This window comes from Pipistrellus hanaki (assembly GCF_964339955.1).
Source record: "Pipistrellus hanaki genome assembly, chromosome: 1".
Classification (NCBI taxonomy): domain Eukaryota; kingdom Metazoa; phylum Chordata; class Mammalia; order Chiroptera; family Vespertilionidae; genus Pipistrellus; species Pipistrellus hanaki.
In genome coordinates, this window is record NC_140503.1 from 21,077,665 (window position 1) to 21,095,112 (window position 17,448).

At 39.9% G+C, this 17,448-nt stretch overlaps 1 protein-coding gene across 1 annotated transcript in view; it reads left to right on the forward strand.

Annotated features, from left to right (window-relative positions):
• Window positions 1-17,448, forward strand: part of MLH3 (mutL homolog 3) — a 38,532-nt gene that overhangs the window by 4,126 nt on the left and 16,958 nt on the right. Inside the window, 6 exon segments of the mRNA XM_084893938.1 lie at window positions 3,935-3,940; window positions 3,942-7,251; window positions 10,310-10,408; window positions 11,888-11,973; window positions 12,731-12,835; window positions 13,908-13,980. Of these exon segments, the coding sequence (XP_084750064.1) occupies window positions 3,935-3,940; window positions 3,942-7,251; window positions 10,310-10,408; window positions 11,888-11,973; window positions 12,731-12,835; window positions 13,908-13,980 (3,679 nt within the window).

The following is a 17,448-nucleotide window of genomic DNA, read 5'->3' on the forward strand; positions in this document are numbered from 1 at the left end:
GTAAACATCTGTGGAAAGATATTTTGAGGTAATTTAAAGAGGTCTGAAAGAAAAAGCAGTTACTTTGAATCATTTCTTTGAATGGTTTCCATGAAGTTTTCTTCAGGAAGTTGTACACCTAATAAGAACAAATCCCACAAGTTCATCTTGTTAGCTGCTCAAATGATGTTTTGGACTAATTACTTTTAATTTTCTCAAGTTTCTGTCATTCCTTTTCCCTGGGTAAGGAATTCACAAAAATCAGGAAGCTAAATTATGTGCCTCCTCCCAATTCTTATGTTGAAGTGTTAACACCTAGTACCTCAGAATGTGAATGTATTTGGAGATAGGGTTTTTTTCAGAGGTAATTAAGGTTAAATGAGGTCATTAGGGTGGGCCCTAATCTAGTATCCTATCTAATAAAAGAACAATATGCAAATTAACCATCACACCACTATACCCACCAGCCAATCAGAGCAAGTATGCAAATTAACCCAACCAAGATGGCTGCAGCTATGGAGCAAGCAGTAGTGAGGCTTGGGTTTCCCTGGTGATGGAGGAAGCCAAGCTTTCCACACACCATGGCAGGCCCAGGCCTCCATTCAAGGATACAAAGTTTCAATTATGAAAGATAAATTCCAACAGAAATGGCAGCAGCCATGGAACAAGCAGGAGGCTTGGCTCTGCTCCAGGCTACAAAGTTTCAATTGTAGAAGATAAACCCAGATACCAGGGTTTCTGCTTGAGTTTCCAAGGGGCATGGCCGGCCTGCAAACCACCTTAGGCCTCTCGCCCAGGCCACCCCTTGACCCAAGGGAACCCCACCCTGATCCAGGACACCCTTCAGGAAAAACCAGCTGGCCCCCACCCATGCACCAGACCTCTATCCTATCTAATAAAAGAGTGGTATGCAGATTGACCATCATTCCAACACACAAGATGGCTGCCCCCATGTGGTCAAAAATCCTGCCCCCATGTGGACACAAGATGGCCAGCAGGGAGGGCAATTGGGAGGGACCAGGCCTACAAGGGAGGGCAATTGTGGGTGACCAGGCCTGCAGGGGAGGGCAGTTAGGGGCAAACAGGCTGGCAGGGGAGCAGTTGGACATCAATCAGGTTGGCAGGGGAGCAGTTAGACATCAATCAGGCTGGCAGGGGAGTGGTTAGAGTGTTATCAGGCTGGCAGGCAGAAGCAGTTAGGGGCAATCAGGAAGGCAGGCAGGCAAGCAGTTGGGAGCCAGCAGTCCTACACTGTGAGAGGGATGTCCAACTGCCTGTTTAGGCCCAATTCCAGTAGTTAGACATCCTTCGAAGGGTCCCAGATTAGAGAGGGTGCAGGCTGGGCTGAGGGACACTCCCTCCTCATGCACGAATTTCATGCACTAGGCCTCTAGTATCCTTATAAGAGGAAATTTGGACCCAGACATGTGCATGCACAGAAGAAAGGACATGTGAAGACAGAGGGAGAAATCAGCCATCAACAAGACAAATATAGAGTCCGCAGAAGAAATCAACATGTCTCAACAGTTTGATCACAGACTTCTAGCCTCCAGAACTGTGACAAAATAAATATCTGTAGTTTAAGCCACCCAGTCTGTGGTGGTTTATTGTGACAAACTGATATAAGCAATACTCAGGATTTTGCTTCATTAGCCCTGGAAAATCTCCTGATTGGTTTGGTATTCATAGAATGCTTCCTGGGCTTGACAAATTTGTCACAAATTACAAGTTTTAAAAATATAAGGTTTTATCCAGCCAGAGTGGCTCAGTGGTGGAGCATCAACCCATGAAGTCAGCGGTTTGATTCCCTGTCAGGGCACGTGCCCAGTCCTAGGCTCGATCCTCAATAGGGGGCTTACAGCAGGCAGCCTATCTGTGATTCTCTTCATTGAAGTTTCACTCCCTTTCCCTTTCTCTCTCTAAAAAAACAATAAAATATATTTTTTAAATGTATAAGGTTTCAGTGAAAATGAGAGTAAATACTGGTAATGATTCCCAAAACACCTGTTTTCACCGTGTTCTTAGAGTTCCGCTCTCATTCTGTTAGAAAAGAAGCTGTGGTGTATTAGGAAAACACTCAAAAAAGGCAATGCAGGGAGTCTAGGTGTTCTGGTCCGCAAATTAAGAGAACTGAGTTAGTTTCTCAGTCTGCCCAGCTCTTAAACGCTTTCATTTGATAAGACTCAAGGCTGTGGATTTATTCCTTCATTGAGTCCCTAACATAGGTCAGACACTGTTCTTGGCCATGGGGATACAGCAGTAAACATACAAAATCCTTTCCTTCACATGGCTTTCATTCTAGGGAGAGAAGACAGTGAGCAAATAATACATTGAATCAAATGGTAGGGCGTGCAAAGGAGAAACGGGAAAGAGGAAACAAGAACAAAAGTAAAAATGACTAGAAACGGTGTTTCATGCCATGCTAAAAGGGGATAAGGATTGGGAACTCGGGAGCGCCAGTGTGAAAAGGCCTGGTGGGGGGAGGAGAAGAGGGGGAAGACTCAAAGCGTGCGCGTGCGCACTGAAGTGTCTGGAGGCAGGGACTTCTCGGCGAATCTCCGAAGCGCATGCTCCCGGCTCGCGCGTGCACGAGCCTCGCGAGCCAATGCGCGCACAGCCGGCAACCGAGGCGGTTGGTATCTCGAGTTGGTAAAGGGTGATTTGAGATGACTTGGGGAAAGCACGCGACGAAAGGATGGTTCCGGGAGCTCTTCTAGCACCAGGAGGGCCGTGACGTCCCCGCGGGCCAGCGCTCGGAGCCGGCTGCGCCGGGGCTTCCGGAGGCCCCTGCCTCCGGCCTCCCTTCGCCGCAGCGCGCACGCCGGGGCGGCCTGAGATTAGGGCTGGGAGTCGGGGCGGGGCCGGGGCGGGGCCGGGCGGAGGCCGAGCCTGGAGGGAGGGGCCTGCGGCCGCGGTCCCGCCCCTCAGAGCTTTGCGTTGCCATAGAAATAATCAGAGCTGCACTTCCAGGGCGGATTTTCCCTGGGTTTGAAAATCCAGCCCTTCCACCTGAGAGAGGTCTAGACTGTGCTGCGCTCTTACCTATGGAGAAGAACCAGGACCTTTAATTGCACCATAATCTTAAATTTTTCTTTTTTTACTGGGAGAAATTAAAAAAACCCAGGTTAGACAGCCCCCTACCATCATTGTTATTACCGAGGTAGTTTGTAGCCATTGTAAAGACCAAAAGACTATTAACACAAAAGAATATTAATAACAGTCTGAAAACTTTTTTACCAAAGTAAACTTAAAATAATTCAGAAAGGCTTATAATGAAAAGGAATTTTCCTGCCTTATCCTTTCCCATTTCCAGTCTCTTTCCCTTAAGGTTACCTACACTTAACTATAATAATAATAATAATAATAATAATAATAGTAATTATTATTAATAATAATAATATCTTAATCCCATATTTTCTTCATACAGTAATTTGTCTTTATTTCCTCCTGTTCTTTCACCTTCTTATTACAGTGTCGTTAGTACTTTATTATGAGTTTTTTCTAAAAGTCATGGTTATTGTGTAATGTATAAATGTTATGAAACTTGCTTGGACTTTTGTGTGTGAATAATTTCTAGCTAATGTTAGTGGAATTTGGGCATCTGTTTTTGGTAAAGTGATTAGAATTTTGAACACTATCTTCATAGGTCAACTTCAAATGTGATTATGATTTCACTTTGGGGCATGTGGGATTTAGACGGGGTCAGTGAAAATTATGAAATTATCAGAGCTGCTTTGGGTGTTAATTTAAGTCCATTGCATCAAACCTGAGCTGTGTGATCTGCCTAGAGGTCAGAGCTGTCATTTGTTTTGTTTTGTTTTACAATGTGGCTTAATAAGAAATTTCATTTACATCAAATGGCATTTTTTATAATGCCTCAGGAAAATGGGTAATGCTGTGTGTAACCCTGAAGCTTTCATCTGTGTATGTTTTTGTTTTTATTTTTCTCCCAAAGGCAATTTGTTTACAGTCACAAAAGGAAAGCCTTGTCTGGCATTCTCACCAGCTTTCCACCTGCCATGATCCAGTGCTTGTCAGCGGAAGTGCAAGCCAAGTTGCGCTCTGGCTTGGCTGTCTGCTCCTTGGGCCAGTGTGTGGAGGAGCTTGCCCTCAACAGTATTGACGCTGAAGCAAAATGTGTGGCTGCGAGGCTGAACATGGAAACCTTCCAAATCCAAGTGATCGACAACGGGTTTGGGATGGGGAGGGATGACGTGGACAAGGTAGGAAACCGTTATTTCACTAGTAAATGCAGCTCCGTACGGGACTTGGAGAACCCAAGGTTTTATGGTTTCCGGGGGGAGGCCTTGGCCAGTATAGCTGACATGGCCAGTGCTGTGGAAATCTCATCCAAGAAAAGCGGGGCAATGAAAACCTTTGTGAAACTGTTTCAGAATGGAAAAGCCCTGAGTGCCTTAGAAGCTGACTTGACCAGACCAAGTGCTGGGACCACAGTAACGGTATATAACCTATTTTATCAGTTACCTGTAAGGAGGAAATGCATGGATCCTAGACTGGAGTTTGGGCAGGTTAGGCAGAGGATAGAAGCTCTCTCACTCATGCACCCTTCCATTTCTTTCTCTTTGAGAAATGATGTTTCTGGTTCCATGGTGCTTCAGCTCCCTAAAACCAAAGACATATGTTCCCGATTTTGTCAAATTTATGGACTAGGTAAGTCCCAAAAGTTAAGAGAAATAAATTTTAAATATAAGGAGTTTGAACTTAGTGGCTATATCAGCTCTGACGCCCATTACAATAAGAATATGCAGTTTTTGTTTGTGAACAAAAGGCTAGTTTTAAGGACGAAGTTGCATAAACTCATTGACTTTTTATTAAGGAAAGAAAGTATTATATGCAAGCCAAAGAGTGGCTCTGCCAGTAGGCAAGTGAATTCAAGTCCTCGGCACCGGTCTCACCCAGAGCTCCATGGGATATATGTAATCAATATACAGTGCCAATTCTGTGAATATGATGTGTGTATGGAGCCAGCAAAAACTCTGATTGAGTTTCAGAACTGGGATACTGTTTTGGTTTGCATTCAAGAAGGAATGAAGATGTTCTTAAAGAAAGAAAAATTATTTGTGGAATTGTCAGGTGAAGACATCAAGGAATTTAGTGAAGATAATGATTTTACTTTATTTAGTGCTACTTTTCAGAAGCATGTGTCTTCTGATGAGAAGTGTGACAAAGTCAGTTTCCAAGAAGCCTGTAATAATATTTTGGATTCCTATGAAATGTTTAATTTGCAATCAAAAGCTGTAAAAAGAAAAGCTACAGAAAGCATAAATATACTGAATTCTAGGAATTCAGAAGCTATCCGAAAAAAGACAAATGATTCATTTCTGTATACTTATGAATCTGATGGTCCAGGTTCTAGCAAAATGACAGAGTCGACTTTACAAAACAAAGATAGCTCTTGCTCAGAATCAAGGGTCTTAGAACAAGAGAGACCTGAAGCATCAGAATCAGGAGAAAATGAGAAACATAAAAAATCTTGCCTGGAACTTAACTCTTTAGAAAATCCATGTGTAACCAGTTCAGAAATGCCTGCAAGCCCTTTTCAGACATTAGATCACTTTGAGGAGAGCGGAGATCTAGAAATACAGAAAGCAAGTACTACTGTTAATGACATGGCTGCTGACATCCTGAAAAATAATAGAATTCAGACTCAACTAGAGACATTTAAAGGTGCTACTGAAATGGGCTGCCAACCTCTGCCTTCTGAGACAACATTACTGAGAGCACGTGGTGCTCAGGGGGAGGAAGAGAAAAGGAAAAAAGAACCTAGTAATTGTGGAAGAAATGTTTTTAGTTATGGACAAATTAAATTATGTTCCACTGGCTTTATAACTCATGTGGTACAAAATGAGCAAACTGAAACAGAACATTTATTTAAAAATTGTGTTCGACCTGGTCCTGTGAGTGCCAAAGAAACACTTGGAAGTAGAACATGCCATTCAGTTGAGACTCCAGATTTAACTAGCACTTTAAGTACAGAATTTGCTCAATTGTCCAACAAAAAATTGGGCAGAACAAATATAAGTTCAAGGCTAGAGAACAAACCTTTACCAACTTACAAAAATTTTGCTATTTTGCAGGATGGTAATAGAAAATCACACACAGGTGGCTTATTACTTGACACATCATCTTTCTCGTGGTGTAGGCATGTTTCAAATGATAGTAAGAGAAAAGATAAGTTGATTGGTTTATCCAGACCCATAGCCCCTAAGAAGCTAAGCTTAAATTCACAACTAGGATCTTTAGAGAAGTTTAAAAGACAATATGGGAAGGTTACAAATCCTCTGAATACAGAAGTGGAGGCAAATAATAATTTTGAAATCACTGCCAATCTCAGTCCTCAAGCTGAACCTGACATTTCATGTAGAGACAAAAACCATGGAGACAACGCTGATATGTGTAAAATTACTACTATGAAACCTCATGATTCAAATAGTAGTTGTCAACCTATAAGTCACATCCTTTATTCGGGAAACTTTCCATTTTCTAAGGAAGAAGACTGTTTAGAACAACAGATGCCTTGCTCAAGAGAAAGTCCTGTAACCCCAAAGGATCTATGTCATTTGAACAGGAAACCTTTGGATATTGAGAAATCACCTGAATCACTAGCCTCTAAATTATCCAAAATGAAAGGTTCTGAAAGAGAGACTCAAATAATGGAGATGAGTCATTTTTTTGAACATCCACAATCAGATTCCAGTAGAAAAGACAGTGACTTATGCAGTGGGTTAGCCCTAGATTCTTGTATGTTATTTAAAAATGAGTATAAAAACACAGAGAGTATCATCATCCCAATGCCAGACTCTGTCACACAGGATAATTCCTTCAATAAAGACAGTGAAGCATATTCTAACGATACAACAGAGAGCTCGGTGATACCAGTAACAAGCTTGGTAGTACAGTCTAATAGCTCTGCACTTAGTAAAGATTTAGATGTTCTTACAGTTTCAGCACAACAGATGGGAAGTCCTGACTCTCCCAGTAGAATGTTAATGAGTCACAAGGAAGACTCCACAGCCAATCCAAATGGAACTTGTTTTCAGAGTGAGGAATCTATAGCGACTTGTTCTGAAAATGAAGAGTCAAACACACGTTCTTTGGATTGGCAACAGCATTTTGATGTAGCCCTGGGAAGAATGGTTTACATAAACAAAATAACTGGACTTAGCACATTCATTGCTCCTACTGAGGACATTCGGGCTGCCTGTACTAAGGACCTGACAACTGTGGCTGTGGATGTCATACTTGAGAATGGTAAGTATAATATAGTGTTCATGGCATGAAATGCTTTTGAAGGTTGTCTCAGCAGATGGAACATTTTAAACTTTAATTATAAAACATGCTTTATGGTATATGAAGATTCTCTAGGTCCAATACTATTTAAACCTAGAAATACAATGAAAGCCTTATAGAATGGAAGTGTACATATATGTATCTATGGGTATGTATATGTGTAAGAGGGTGAGACAGTTTTAATAAAATGTATATTTTATTGATTTTTTTTTACAGAGAGGAAAGGAGAGGGATAGAGAGTTAGAAACATTGATGAGAGAGAAATATCAATCAGCTGCCTCCTGCACACCCCCTACTGAGGATGTGCCTGCAACCAAGGTATATGCCCTTGACTGGAATTGAGCCCGGGACCCTTGAGTCCGGGACCCAACGCTCTATCCACTGAGTCAAACCGGTCAGGGCAGAGGGTGAGACAGTTTTTAATTAAATGCTATTATTAGTAGAGAAGGTCCACTGTGCTTCTCTAGTTTGCTTTCCCTTCTCTTCCAAACTCAACTTTCTAGAAATTTAAAGGCACCTGCAATGCCAGTGCTGCTCTCTGCAGCTCCCAGGTAAACAGCCAGAATGATCCTGTAATCATCCTAGGTTTTCAAGTAAAATTATGGTTCAGAACAGTACTATACATGTTTTTGTTACTGGTTTTGGTGTTTTTTGTTTGTTTGTTTGTTTGTTTGTTTTTGTTTTAGAAAATAGGACTTGACCATAAATTTTCTGAAATCTAGGTTAAATATGTACTTTTATAAATACACTTTTCAAATGTACTTCATTATAATGCATGTGTTAATCCGCTTGACCTGTTTATTGTGTAAGTAGCTGTTATCAGGCTTTAGATCATACCACAGGGCTACATCAGCGCCTAGACTAGGACTCTGAGTTCTCAGGTCTAAGTCAACATTAAAAGTGATGTCGTTTTAACAGTGTGTTTAGAGCCAGATGTTGGGAGATAGTAAAGCTGACTCCCATCTGGCGATATCTTGGTTTTGCATCAGGCAGATAAACATTAAGTGTGCATCCAAATTAAAAGTATTGAATGTTGTATCGCTTCTCGGCCTTTTGGCTAAGATCAAGTGTAAAGTATTGAATGTTGTAAAAGAACGTAATTACATGAATGCAATTGCAAATTATAATTTATCTTTAGAATTAATAACTCTGGCAGGTGGCTCTGATTTAAGATTAAGTTAGACCTTTATTTTTTAATGGTTTTTTTTTTTAATTGTGAAAAAAATAACCACTGTAGTAACTTTCAAAGTATTAAATAGGAGAAAACTCCTTTCTTTCAATATGCTCCTGAGACTATCAGGTTGCTCTTAAAGACACATGTGTTTTTCAATCTATGTAGTTTTATGTCCCAATTTATACTGAGTGTTTATCAGAGGTAAACCTAAGGAACTGGCACCTCATCTTCCTGAAATATAACTGCTTCTGATATAGTAATAAAAAAATAACTGAGATGCCTGTTGCTAAACAAAGGCAGAAATCTTGGTTGGCGGCCATACTCAACATAAGCATCTGCTCCTGTTAAATAAATCTAGATGTTTAAAAAAACACTTCAGCCTATTAACTTTCTGGATTAGCAAGTCTTGTAATGAACTTTTGAGGGTCATGTTGACCCAGAATTTCATAATGAAAATTAAAGTATTTTGGATACAGAAATGAGTTCCATTAAAAGATAGCTCCAAAGTACTCTCCATTTCTGGAAATGGCTGAGATATATATAAGGAGATCAGAACATTGTCGAACCATACATAAAAACATAAGATGAATTGTTAAGAGGTAAATTTAATTGTACAGAAGAGAGGATATATAAAAGTAATTTTAAGAAGTTATGTTAACTCTCCAAGCCCTGGCAGTATTTCTCTTTAATGTTTTTTTAACTCTGCAACTTTCAGTTCCCACTTTAATTTTTATCATTCTTAATTTATCTCTCTCCCATATTTGTCCAACAGATTTATCTTTTTGAAATAATAGTTTCATAGTGGTTTGTTTTTTTTTAAACATATTTTACTGATTTTTTACAGAGAGGAAGAGAGAGGGATAGAGAGTTAGAAACATCGATGAGAGAGAATCATCCATCAGCTGCCTCCTGCACACCCCCTACTGGGGATGTGCCCCCAACCAAGGTACATGCCCTTGACCCGAATCGAACCTTTCAGTCCGCAGGACCTTTCAGTCCGCAGGTCGACGCTCTATCCACTGAGCCAAACCAATTTCGGCAGTTTCATAGTGTTTTGCTCCTGTTCAAAAACTGTCAAATTCAGCATTGTTTCTAAAACACAAATCTGATCATCCTTTAGAAAGGAAGGTAGATTTGGAGCCAGATTTTACTGGGCTTTGGAGATAAAATTAAGAAATTTTCATTAATTTATCCATTCATTTATTTATTATTCACACAGTGCAAGGCCCTGCCACATTGTAGATTAACCGACTTTGCTTCTAGGAATTCACAGTCTATTAGAGAAGATAGCTGTCTAAATATAATTAGATGAGATAAATGTTATAATAGATACATGTTTTGGGATAAGAGACATAAATTGGGGACTTGTGAAGATTGTACTCAGTAGTGAAGGATGATAAGTACCACTATATGTTTAATACAGTGTTTCTCAACTGTGGCACTGTTGACATTTTGGACTAGATAATTCTTCGTCTGACATATTGTATAGGATATTAGCAACATTCCTAGCCTCTATCTGCTAGATGCCAGTGGTACCCCTCACCCAAGGAGTGACAACCAAAACTGTCTTAAGATATTGCCCTTGTCCCCATGCAAAACTGCGCCCACTGAGAATCAGTCATTTATTTTAGGCCCACATTCTGTCTAATATAGATGGATAATAGTTCTAAGCAGTCAGGTAGATTACTAAATTCATTAAGGAACTTTTGACTCTCAATCTGGTGTTTAGTAGTCTGCCTCCTTATGTCTTGATTTAGTTTGTACAGAAAGAGATTCTATGTATCTTAATTTTTAATAGTTTATTCTTTGAGTTCAAATGTCTAGGTGTTTCTTTTTTACATTTAGGATCTCAGTACAGGTGTCATCCTTTTAGAAGCGACCTTGTTCTTCCCTTCCTTCCTAGAGCTCGGGAAGAGAGGACTGTGATGAGACAGAATAACAGAGGTAGGGGCAAGAAAAGATTGCTGGAACACCTAGTATATAATGTACCACCTAACAAAAAAAACAAAAAACAAAAAAAAAGCAGGGTTGTGTTATGAAGCTTGATCAGTGTCAGCTGTGCCTTACTGAAACCAGGAATGTCCCATGGTCCCATTTAACAGCAAAACTAAGTATTATAATTCGGTGCATGCATGTAGATCAGAAATTACTTTTCCAGACTTGAGGTCAATACTGGATAATAATGCAATCTATGGTATCTTGTGACTGAGAAATTGTTTATTTTTAAATATTGGATACAGGAAAAGCTACAGACATTTATTATTGGAGTTGTGCTCCATATTGTGATAGTTTTATATAAGCAAAACTGTTACACTGAGTGGCCAGATTATTATGATCTCTGAACACATAACTGGCCACTCAGTGTGTGTGTGTGTGTGTGTGTGTGTGTGTGTGTGTGTATTAGAGGCCCGGTGCATGAATTCAGAATCCAGTCTGGCCAGAAGGAGGGGACATGGGCTGTTGGTCGGCCTGCCTTCTGGTCAAACTCCTGGTCGAAGGGACAATTTGCATACTAGCCTTTTATTATATAGAATATATACTGAGTGGCCAGATTATTATGTGTTCAAAGATCATAATAATCTGGCCATCAGTGTATTTTTGTAAAAAAGCTACAGACATTTATTATTTTCTTTGTTTCTAAAAATAGATAAGGTATATATTTCTTTTTCTTTTTTTAATATATTTTATTGATTTTTCACAGAGAGGAAGTGAGAGGGATAGAGAGCTAGAAATATCGATGAGAGAGAAACATCGATCAGCTGCCTCCTGCACGCCCCCTACTGGGGATGTGCCCGAAACCAATGTACATGCCCTTGACCAGAATCCCGTTCAGTCCTCAGACTGATGCTCTATCCACTGAGCTAAACCGGTTTCGGCTATATATTTCTTTTACTAAAGAGAGTGAGGCTACTAATTTGAACCAGTTTCTTCTGGACTTGTATTCTGAAATAGCTCTTGAAAATATTTTGGAGAAAAAGCTATAATGCCAGAAGATACAGTCATCAACTGTAGTTTAAAAAGTAATTGTTCAGCCGAAACCATTTGGCTCAGTGGATAGAGCGTCGGTCTGCGGACTGAAAGGTCCCAGGTTCGATTCCGGTCAGGGGCATGTACATTGGCTGCGGGCAAATCCCCATTAGGGGGTGTGCAAGAGGCAGCCGGTCGATGTTTCTCTCTCATCGACATTTCTAGCTCTCTATCCCTCTCTCCTCCTCTCTGTAAAAAATCAATAAAATATATATATTAAAAAAAGTAATTGTTCAAAAACAATTTAGAGGTACAGCAAACACTGAACCTTTGTAGCATGTTGGAGCAATGTGTCTGATCTTTGGTCTTGAGACTGCACCACACCATATATGAGATGTCCTTTACCTTTTCCCCTGAGGCTCTTGACACCAAGTGTACCTGTCCCCTTTGCACTAGATACTGCGGATGATGCTGTAGGTAGCGGATCGCTTCAGTCTTTGTTCTCAGAATGGGACAATCCAGTATTTGCCCGTTATCCAGAGGTGGGTCTGCTCAGTTTTTCTCTGCTTGTTATTTTAAAATTAGAATTTCATTTTTTTAAATTATCTTTATTGTTAAAAGTATTACAGATGTCCAGCCGCTCCCCCCATTGCGCCCCTTAGAATTTTATTTGAGTATGGTTATGACTGACTGTACTAATTTGAAATTATGACTGGAAAGTGGGTATGCTTCCAAGTAACATATTTGGAAATTCAAGTAAAAGGAGGAATCAGAATTAATAACATTTGGGGAACTCAGCTTTAAGCTTGGATTAAATATATATGATCAGTGTGGGAATAGTGAAAGTGTTTACCACTCTTAAAAACCCTGACTTGTAGCTATGGCAGAGTATTTAGGATGGTGATAATTTATTTATCATTAAATAAAGTAGTGACTCTTTTACTGGAGGAACAGTTCATCCTGTATGTTCTCTCTTCAGTGTGTTATCACAGAATGTACTTTGTGTGCTATAATGAGGGTGTGGAATACATGAGCACTTAACTATTGATTCTTCAATGAAAATATCATTAAGGACTTGGTTATGGAGCCTACGCAAATTATTATTCTGAAATGTTGCTTTTTGTCAGTAATTTTGGTCATAGAGTTCTTTGAATTCCTATAAGTTCTCTGAATTCAACCCACCTCTAGTAAACTCTATGAAAAATGAATGTTTTTAAGGCACTTTGAGATCTTTGGTCAAACAGTTCTACAGACATAAAAATATTTAAATTTAAATAACATTGTGCTGTGTCCTTCTAGGTCGCTGTCGATGTAAGCAGTGGTCAGGCTGAAAGCCTAGCAGTTAAAATTCACAACATCTTGTTTCCTTACCGTTTTACCAAAGACATGATTCATTCCATGCAGGTAAAAGGTTGACTTTGAAATCTCATTATTTTTACTAGTATATAAGCTCTAAGTGAGACGAACTCTTGTGAAATTGGATATATTGAATGATGTAGATCACCCGGGTCAAAGCACATGTGTTGTTGTTTTTTAATCTTACTAGTCCTGGAACTTTATCATTAGAAGAAAAAGAAAAGGACTAAAATTAATTACAAAGAAAAAGATGTCCTTAGTAGTGTGAGCAAGTTTGGAGGGATGAATGATGATTTCAGCTTCACAGTGTCACGGTTTATATAGACTTTATGTTTTGACAATAATTTATAAGTCAACTAAGTACTGCAGAGACATTATCCTTAAATGTGCAATAATGTCCCTTTTTAAACAACCCTCCATAGTGTGAGGAGTTCCATTAATAAGAGGAGCCTCTTGTCTCATCTCTAGATTGCCCTCCCTCTACACCACTCTCTGTCTCCTTGTTTTCAGGGAACAAATTAGGAGGTAGACAAATCTAGGTAAACTCCTAACCTGGCATGTTTGACCTGGTACCAGAGCAAACACTTGATCCAGAAATCGGCCCTGGGGTAGGGGTATAGATTAGGCATTGTGCGGGGAGCCTTGTCAGTACCTGGACAGAAAGGAGCCATCGAGGCCTAAAGCCACAAGTGGCTTTTTCACTTACTGCTTTAATAGACTAGCTCTTTTAAAACGCTTTTCTTTGCTTTTGTATATATATTTTTAAATTTATTACAGCTCTATTTGTTAGCAGTCTCTGGTCATATTAATGATCCTCTGGTTATATTACCCATTAAGAAGAGTCATTCTGTTGGGAACATTTCAGGTCGAATGCTAAAGAGTTTTGTAGCGTATCCCTCTTAGATGCCTCAGTCTGTGTTCCCTTCTGTGTTCTGATCACTCTACTTCCCATTCTGTTATCCTTCCTGTCACTCCCTCAGGTTCATCAGCACCTAGCTCAGTCTTAGATATGAAAGTTATAATGCAAACAACTCTAAATTAAGTACAGTTTTGTCTCTTTCTATACAAATAAGCCTTTATTTTTATTTATCGTTGTACCATTTATTTCAATGTATGGCAGGTTCTTCAGCAAGTGGATAACAAGTTTATTGCCTGTTTAATGAGCACTAAGACTGATGAGATTGGTGAGGCAGGTAAGAATGGAGATTAGCCTTTTATGGTTAGTTTATTTGTATAACACACACACACACACACACACACACACAATATCATTGCAATGACTTGGAAAGATTAGGGAAAACAAATCTAAATTAATATTGTTGAATGATATTTTTTTCCCTCTGATAGTTTTAAAACCCATTTAGTTTTATAAACACACACATCCATATATAAGACATACATATATAAACTATATGTTAAGTTATTAAACAGTAGTTATTTTGGGAGTGAGAATGGGAGTGGGAAAAGGGGGAAATCCATGTTTTACTCTTTAAAATATTTTGTATTGTTTGACTTTCAAATAATGATTTTTGTTTTTTTCAATCCTCACCCGAGGCTATTTTTCCATTGATTTTTAGTAAGAGTAGAAGAGAGAAAGACAGAAATATCGATATGAGAGAAACACATCGATTGGTTACCTCCTGCACACGTCCTGACCAATGCCTGGGCCAGGGAGGAGCCTGCAACCAAAGTACGTGCCCTTGACCAGAATTGAACCTTTGGTCTGCAGGCCAATGCTCTATCCACTGAGCCAAACCAGCTAGACTAAATAACGTTTTAATGTATTCCCGTTATAATAATAGAAAATTTAGCCTGACCTGTGTGGTTCAGTGGTTGGGCGTTAACCCATGCATTAAGAGCACACACCTGAGTTGTGGGCTCGATCCCTGGTAGGAGGCAGCGGATTAATGTTTCTTTCTCTCTCTCTCTCTCTTTTTTTAAAATATATTTTATTGATTTTTACAGAGAGGAAGGAAGAGGGATACAGAGCCAGAACATCGATGAGAGAGAAACATCAACAAGCTGCCTCTTGCACATCCCCTACTGGGGATGTGCTCACAGCCAAGGTACATGCCCTTGACCGGAATCAAACCCGGGACTTTCCAGTCCGCAGGCCGACGCTCTATCCACTGAGCCAAACCAGTTTTGGCAAATGTTTCTTTCTCATTGATATTTCTATCTCTCTAAAAATCAACATAAATGTATTTTTTTTTATTAAAAAAAAGAAAGTTTATATAATGAACTATACTAGGTTTATAAAAAGTTAAATACAATCTCCTGGTGGCCTGCTTTAATAAAACAATAATAGTTTGTAAGTCCTAGTAACTCATTCAAAAATATTGAGTGCTTTTGTATGTCCAGAACCGTATTAGGCCCTAGGGATACAGTGGGGGGAAAAACATGCAGAAGAAGCAGATAATACAGAAATCCTATATAATAAAAGCCCAGTGACCGAACGGAATGACCAGAATGACCGGTCAACCAGTTGCTATGATGTACACTGGCCACTGGGAGGTAGACGCTCAATGCAGGAGCTTCCCCTGGTGGTCAGTGTGCTATCACAATGGGAGAGCTGCTCGGCTGACCAAGATGAGCTGAGGCTCCCACTGTGAACCCCAGGAGGATGGGCAAGACCCGGGCAGCAATCATCGCCTCCTTGCCCCAGGCTCCTCCTCCTCACTCCCTGCTGCCTTCTCTGAAACCTTCAGGCCACTCAGTGTCCCCACCACCACCACCAGCGGTGGGGGCTAGGCGGTGGGTTTGTGGCCAGTGCTATCTGTGACATGGAAGAGGGACTGAAGGGGGTAAGGGTGAGAAAATGCTTTTTCCTTAAATATATTTTTATTGATTTCAGAGAGGAAGGGGAGACAGAGATAGAAACATCAATGATAAGAGAGAATCATTGATTGGCTGCACATCTCACACTGGGGATCAAGCCTGCAACCCAGGCATGTGCCCTGACCAGGAATCAAATCGTGACTTCCTGGTTCAACACCCAACCACTGAGCCATGCCAGGCGGCTTTTTTTCTCTTTTCTTTTTAAATATTTTTATTGATTTCAGAGAGGAAGGGAGAGGGAGATAGAAATAGAAACATCAATGATGAGAGAGAAAAAAAATCATTGATCAGCTGTCTCCTGCACGCCCCCTACTGTGGATTGAGCCTACAACCTGGGGAATTGAACCATGATCTCCTGGTTCAAAGGTCAATGTTCAACCACTGAGCTACACTGGCTGGGCTACATAATATATTTTCCTAAATCAAAATGTTTTGCCCTAGCTGGTTTGGCTCATTGGTAGAGCATTGGCTTGTGGACTGAAGGGTTCTGGGTTCAATTCCAGTTAAGGGCACATGCCTAGGTTGTGGGCTCAATCCCCAGTAGGGGGCATGCAGGAGGCAGCCAATCAATGATTCTTTCTCATTACTGATGTTTCTATCTCTCCCTCTCTTCCTCTCTGAAATTAATGAAAATATGTATTTTTAAAATGTGTTTACTGTTGCTCATGAATACCAAAAGTACATATTCCTATAACTGATATTTTATTATCTGCCCATATTTTTGTAATGAAAAATATGTTATTGTTTTAGATTATAGTGAAATTGTCATATATTGCCATTTTAATTGAACATTTCCATCTACAGTAGTTTTTCAGTTATGATACCCTAAAGAATAAAGATTCATTAATTTATTCTGTAAATAATTATTGAGTGCCTATTATGTACCTGACTGCTGTTACACCTGCTGGAAATATATACAGACAGAAATCCTTGCCCATATGCAACTTGTATTTTATTGTGTTGGAATATTAAAAATACAGCTTCCAGCATTAGTAAATTACCTTCATATATTCTGCTTCATTCAAGGAATAAAAATGGTTGTGAACACTATTTACACTAATAAAAGAGTAAGATGCAAATTGACTATATCTTTGCAAGCCCACCAGCCAATCAGGAGTGAGTATGCAAAAATTAACAAAAAAAGATGTCAAGTTAATTTGCATATGCAGGGCGTTCCCACTGTCCAAGCCGCTCCGGCCCTCTGGGCAGCATGGGAAGGCAGAAAAGCGACTCTGGCTGGAGTGAAGGTGGTGCCAGCAGCCAAGGGAAGGAAGGCCCTTTCTTGCACGAATATTCATGCACTGGGCCTCTGGAATAGACTATAAACCATTCACCCACAGTCAGGTACAGGATTGATTTTTGGGGTCACTGGCTCTTGGTAATTCACATTGGCTCTAGTTTTAAAATTTGAGGGCACTCCCTCACAATTTATTTTTTCCATTGTCTTGCCTAATACAGGATGTTCAGTATTCATCACAACCAGCTGCAACTCCTCCTATCCTCAAAGGAGTTTACAATTAAACTTTTTGGGGCCTGTTCCCGTGTTTGAACATGCTGTCAGAATTTTTTTTTCTTTTTCTTTATGTCTTAAGTTCTCATGCCATGAATTTAATAGCATCATAGAAACAATTTTTAAATCTTTAGTTCAATCTAGGAACTAAATCAGGGGGAAGAGGCATTATCTGTTTTGATCAAATTCAAGAGAACTTTTATTTCAATATAATACATAACAATAAACCTCAACCCTTTGGCCAAAAGTTTTAAAACACAAACTAAGCCCTAGCCAGTTTGGCTCAATGGATAGAGCATCAGCCTGTGGACTG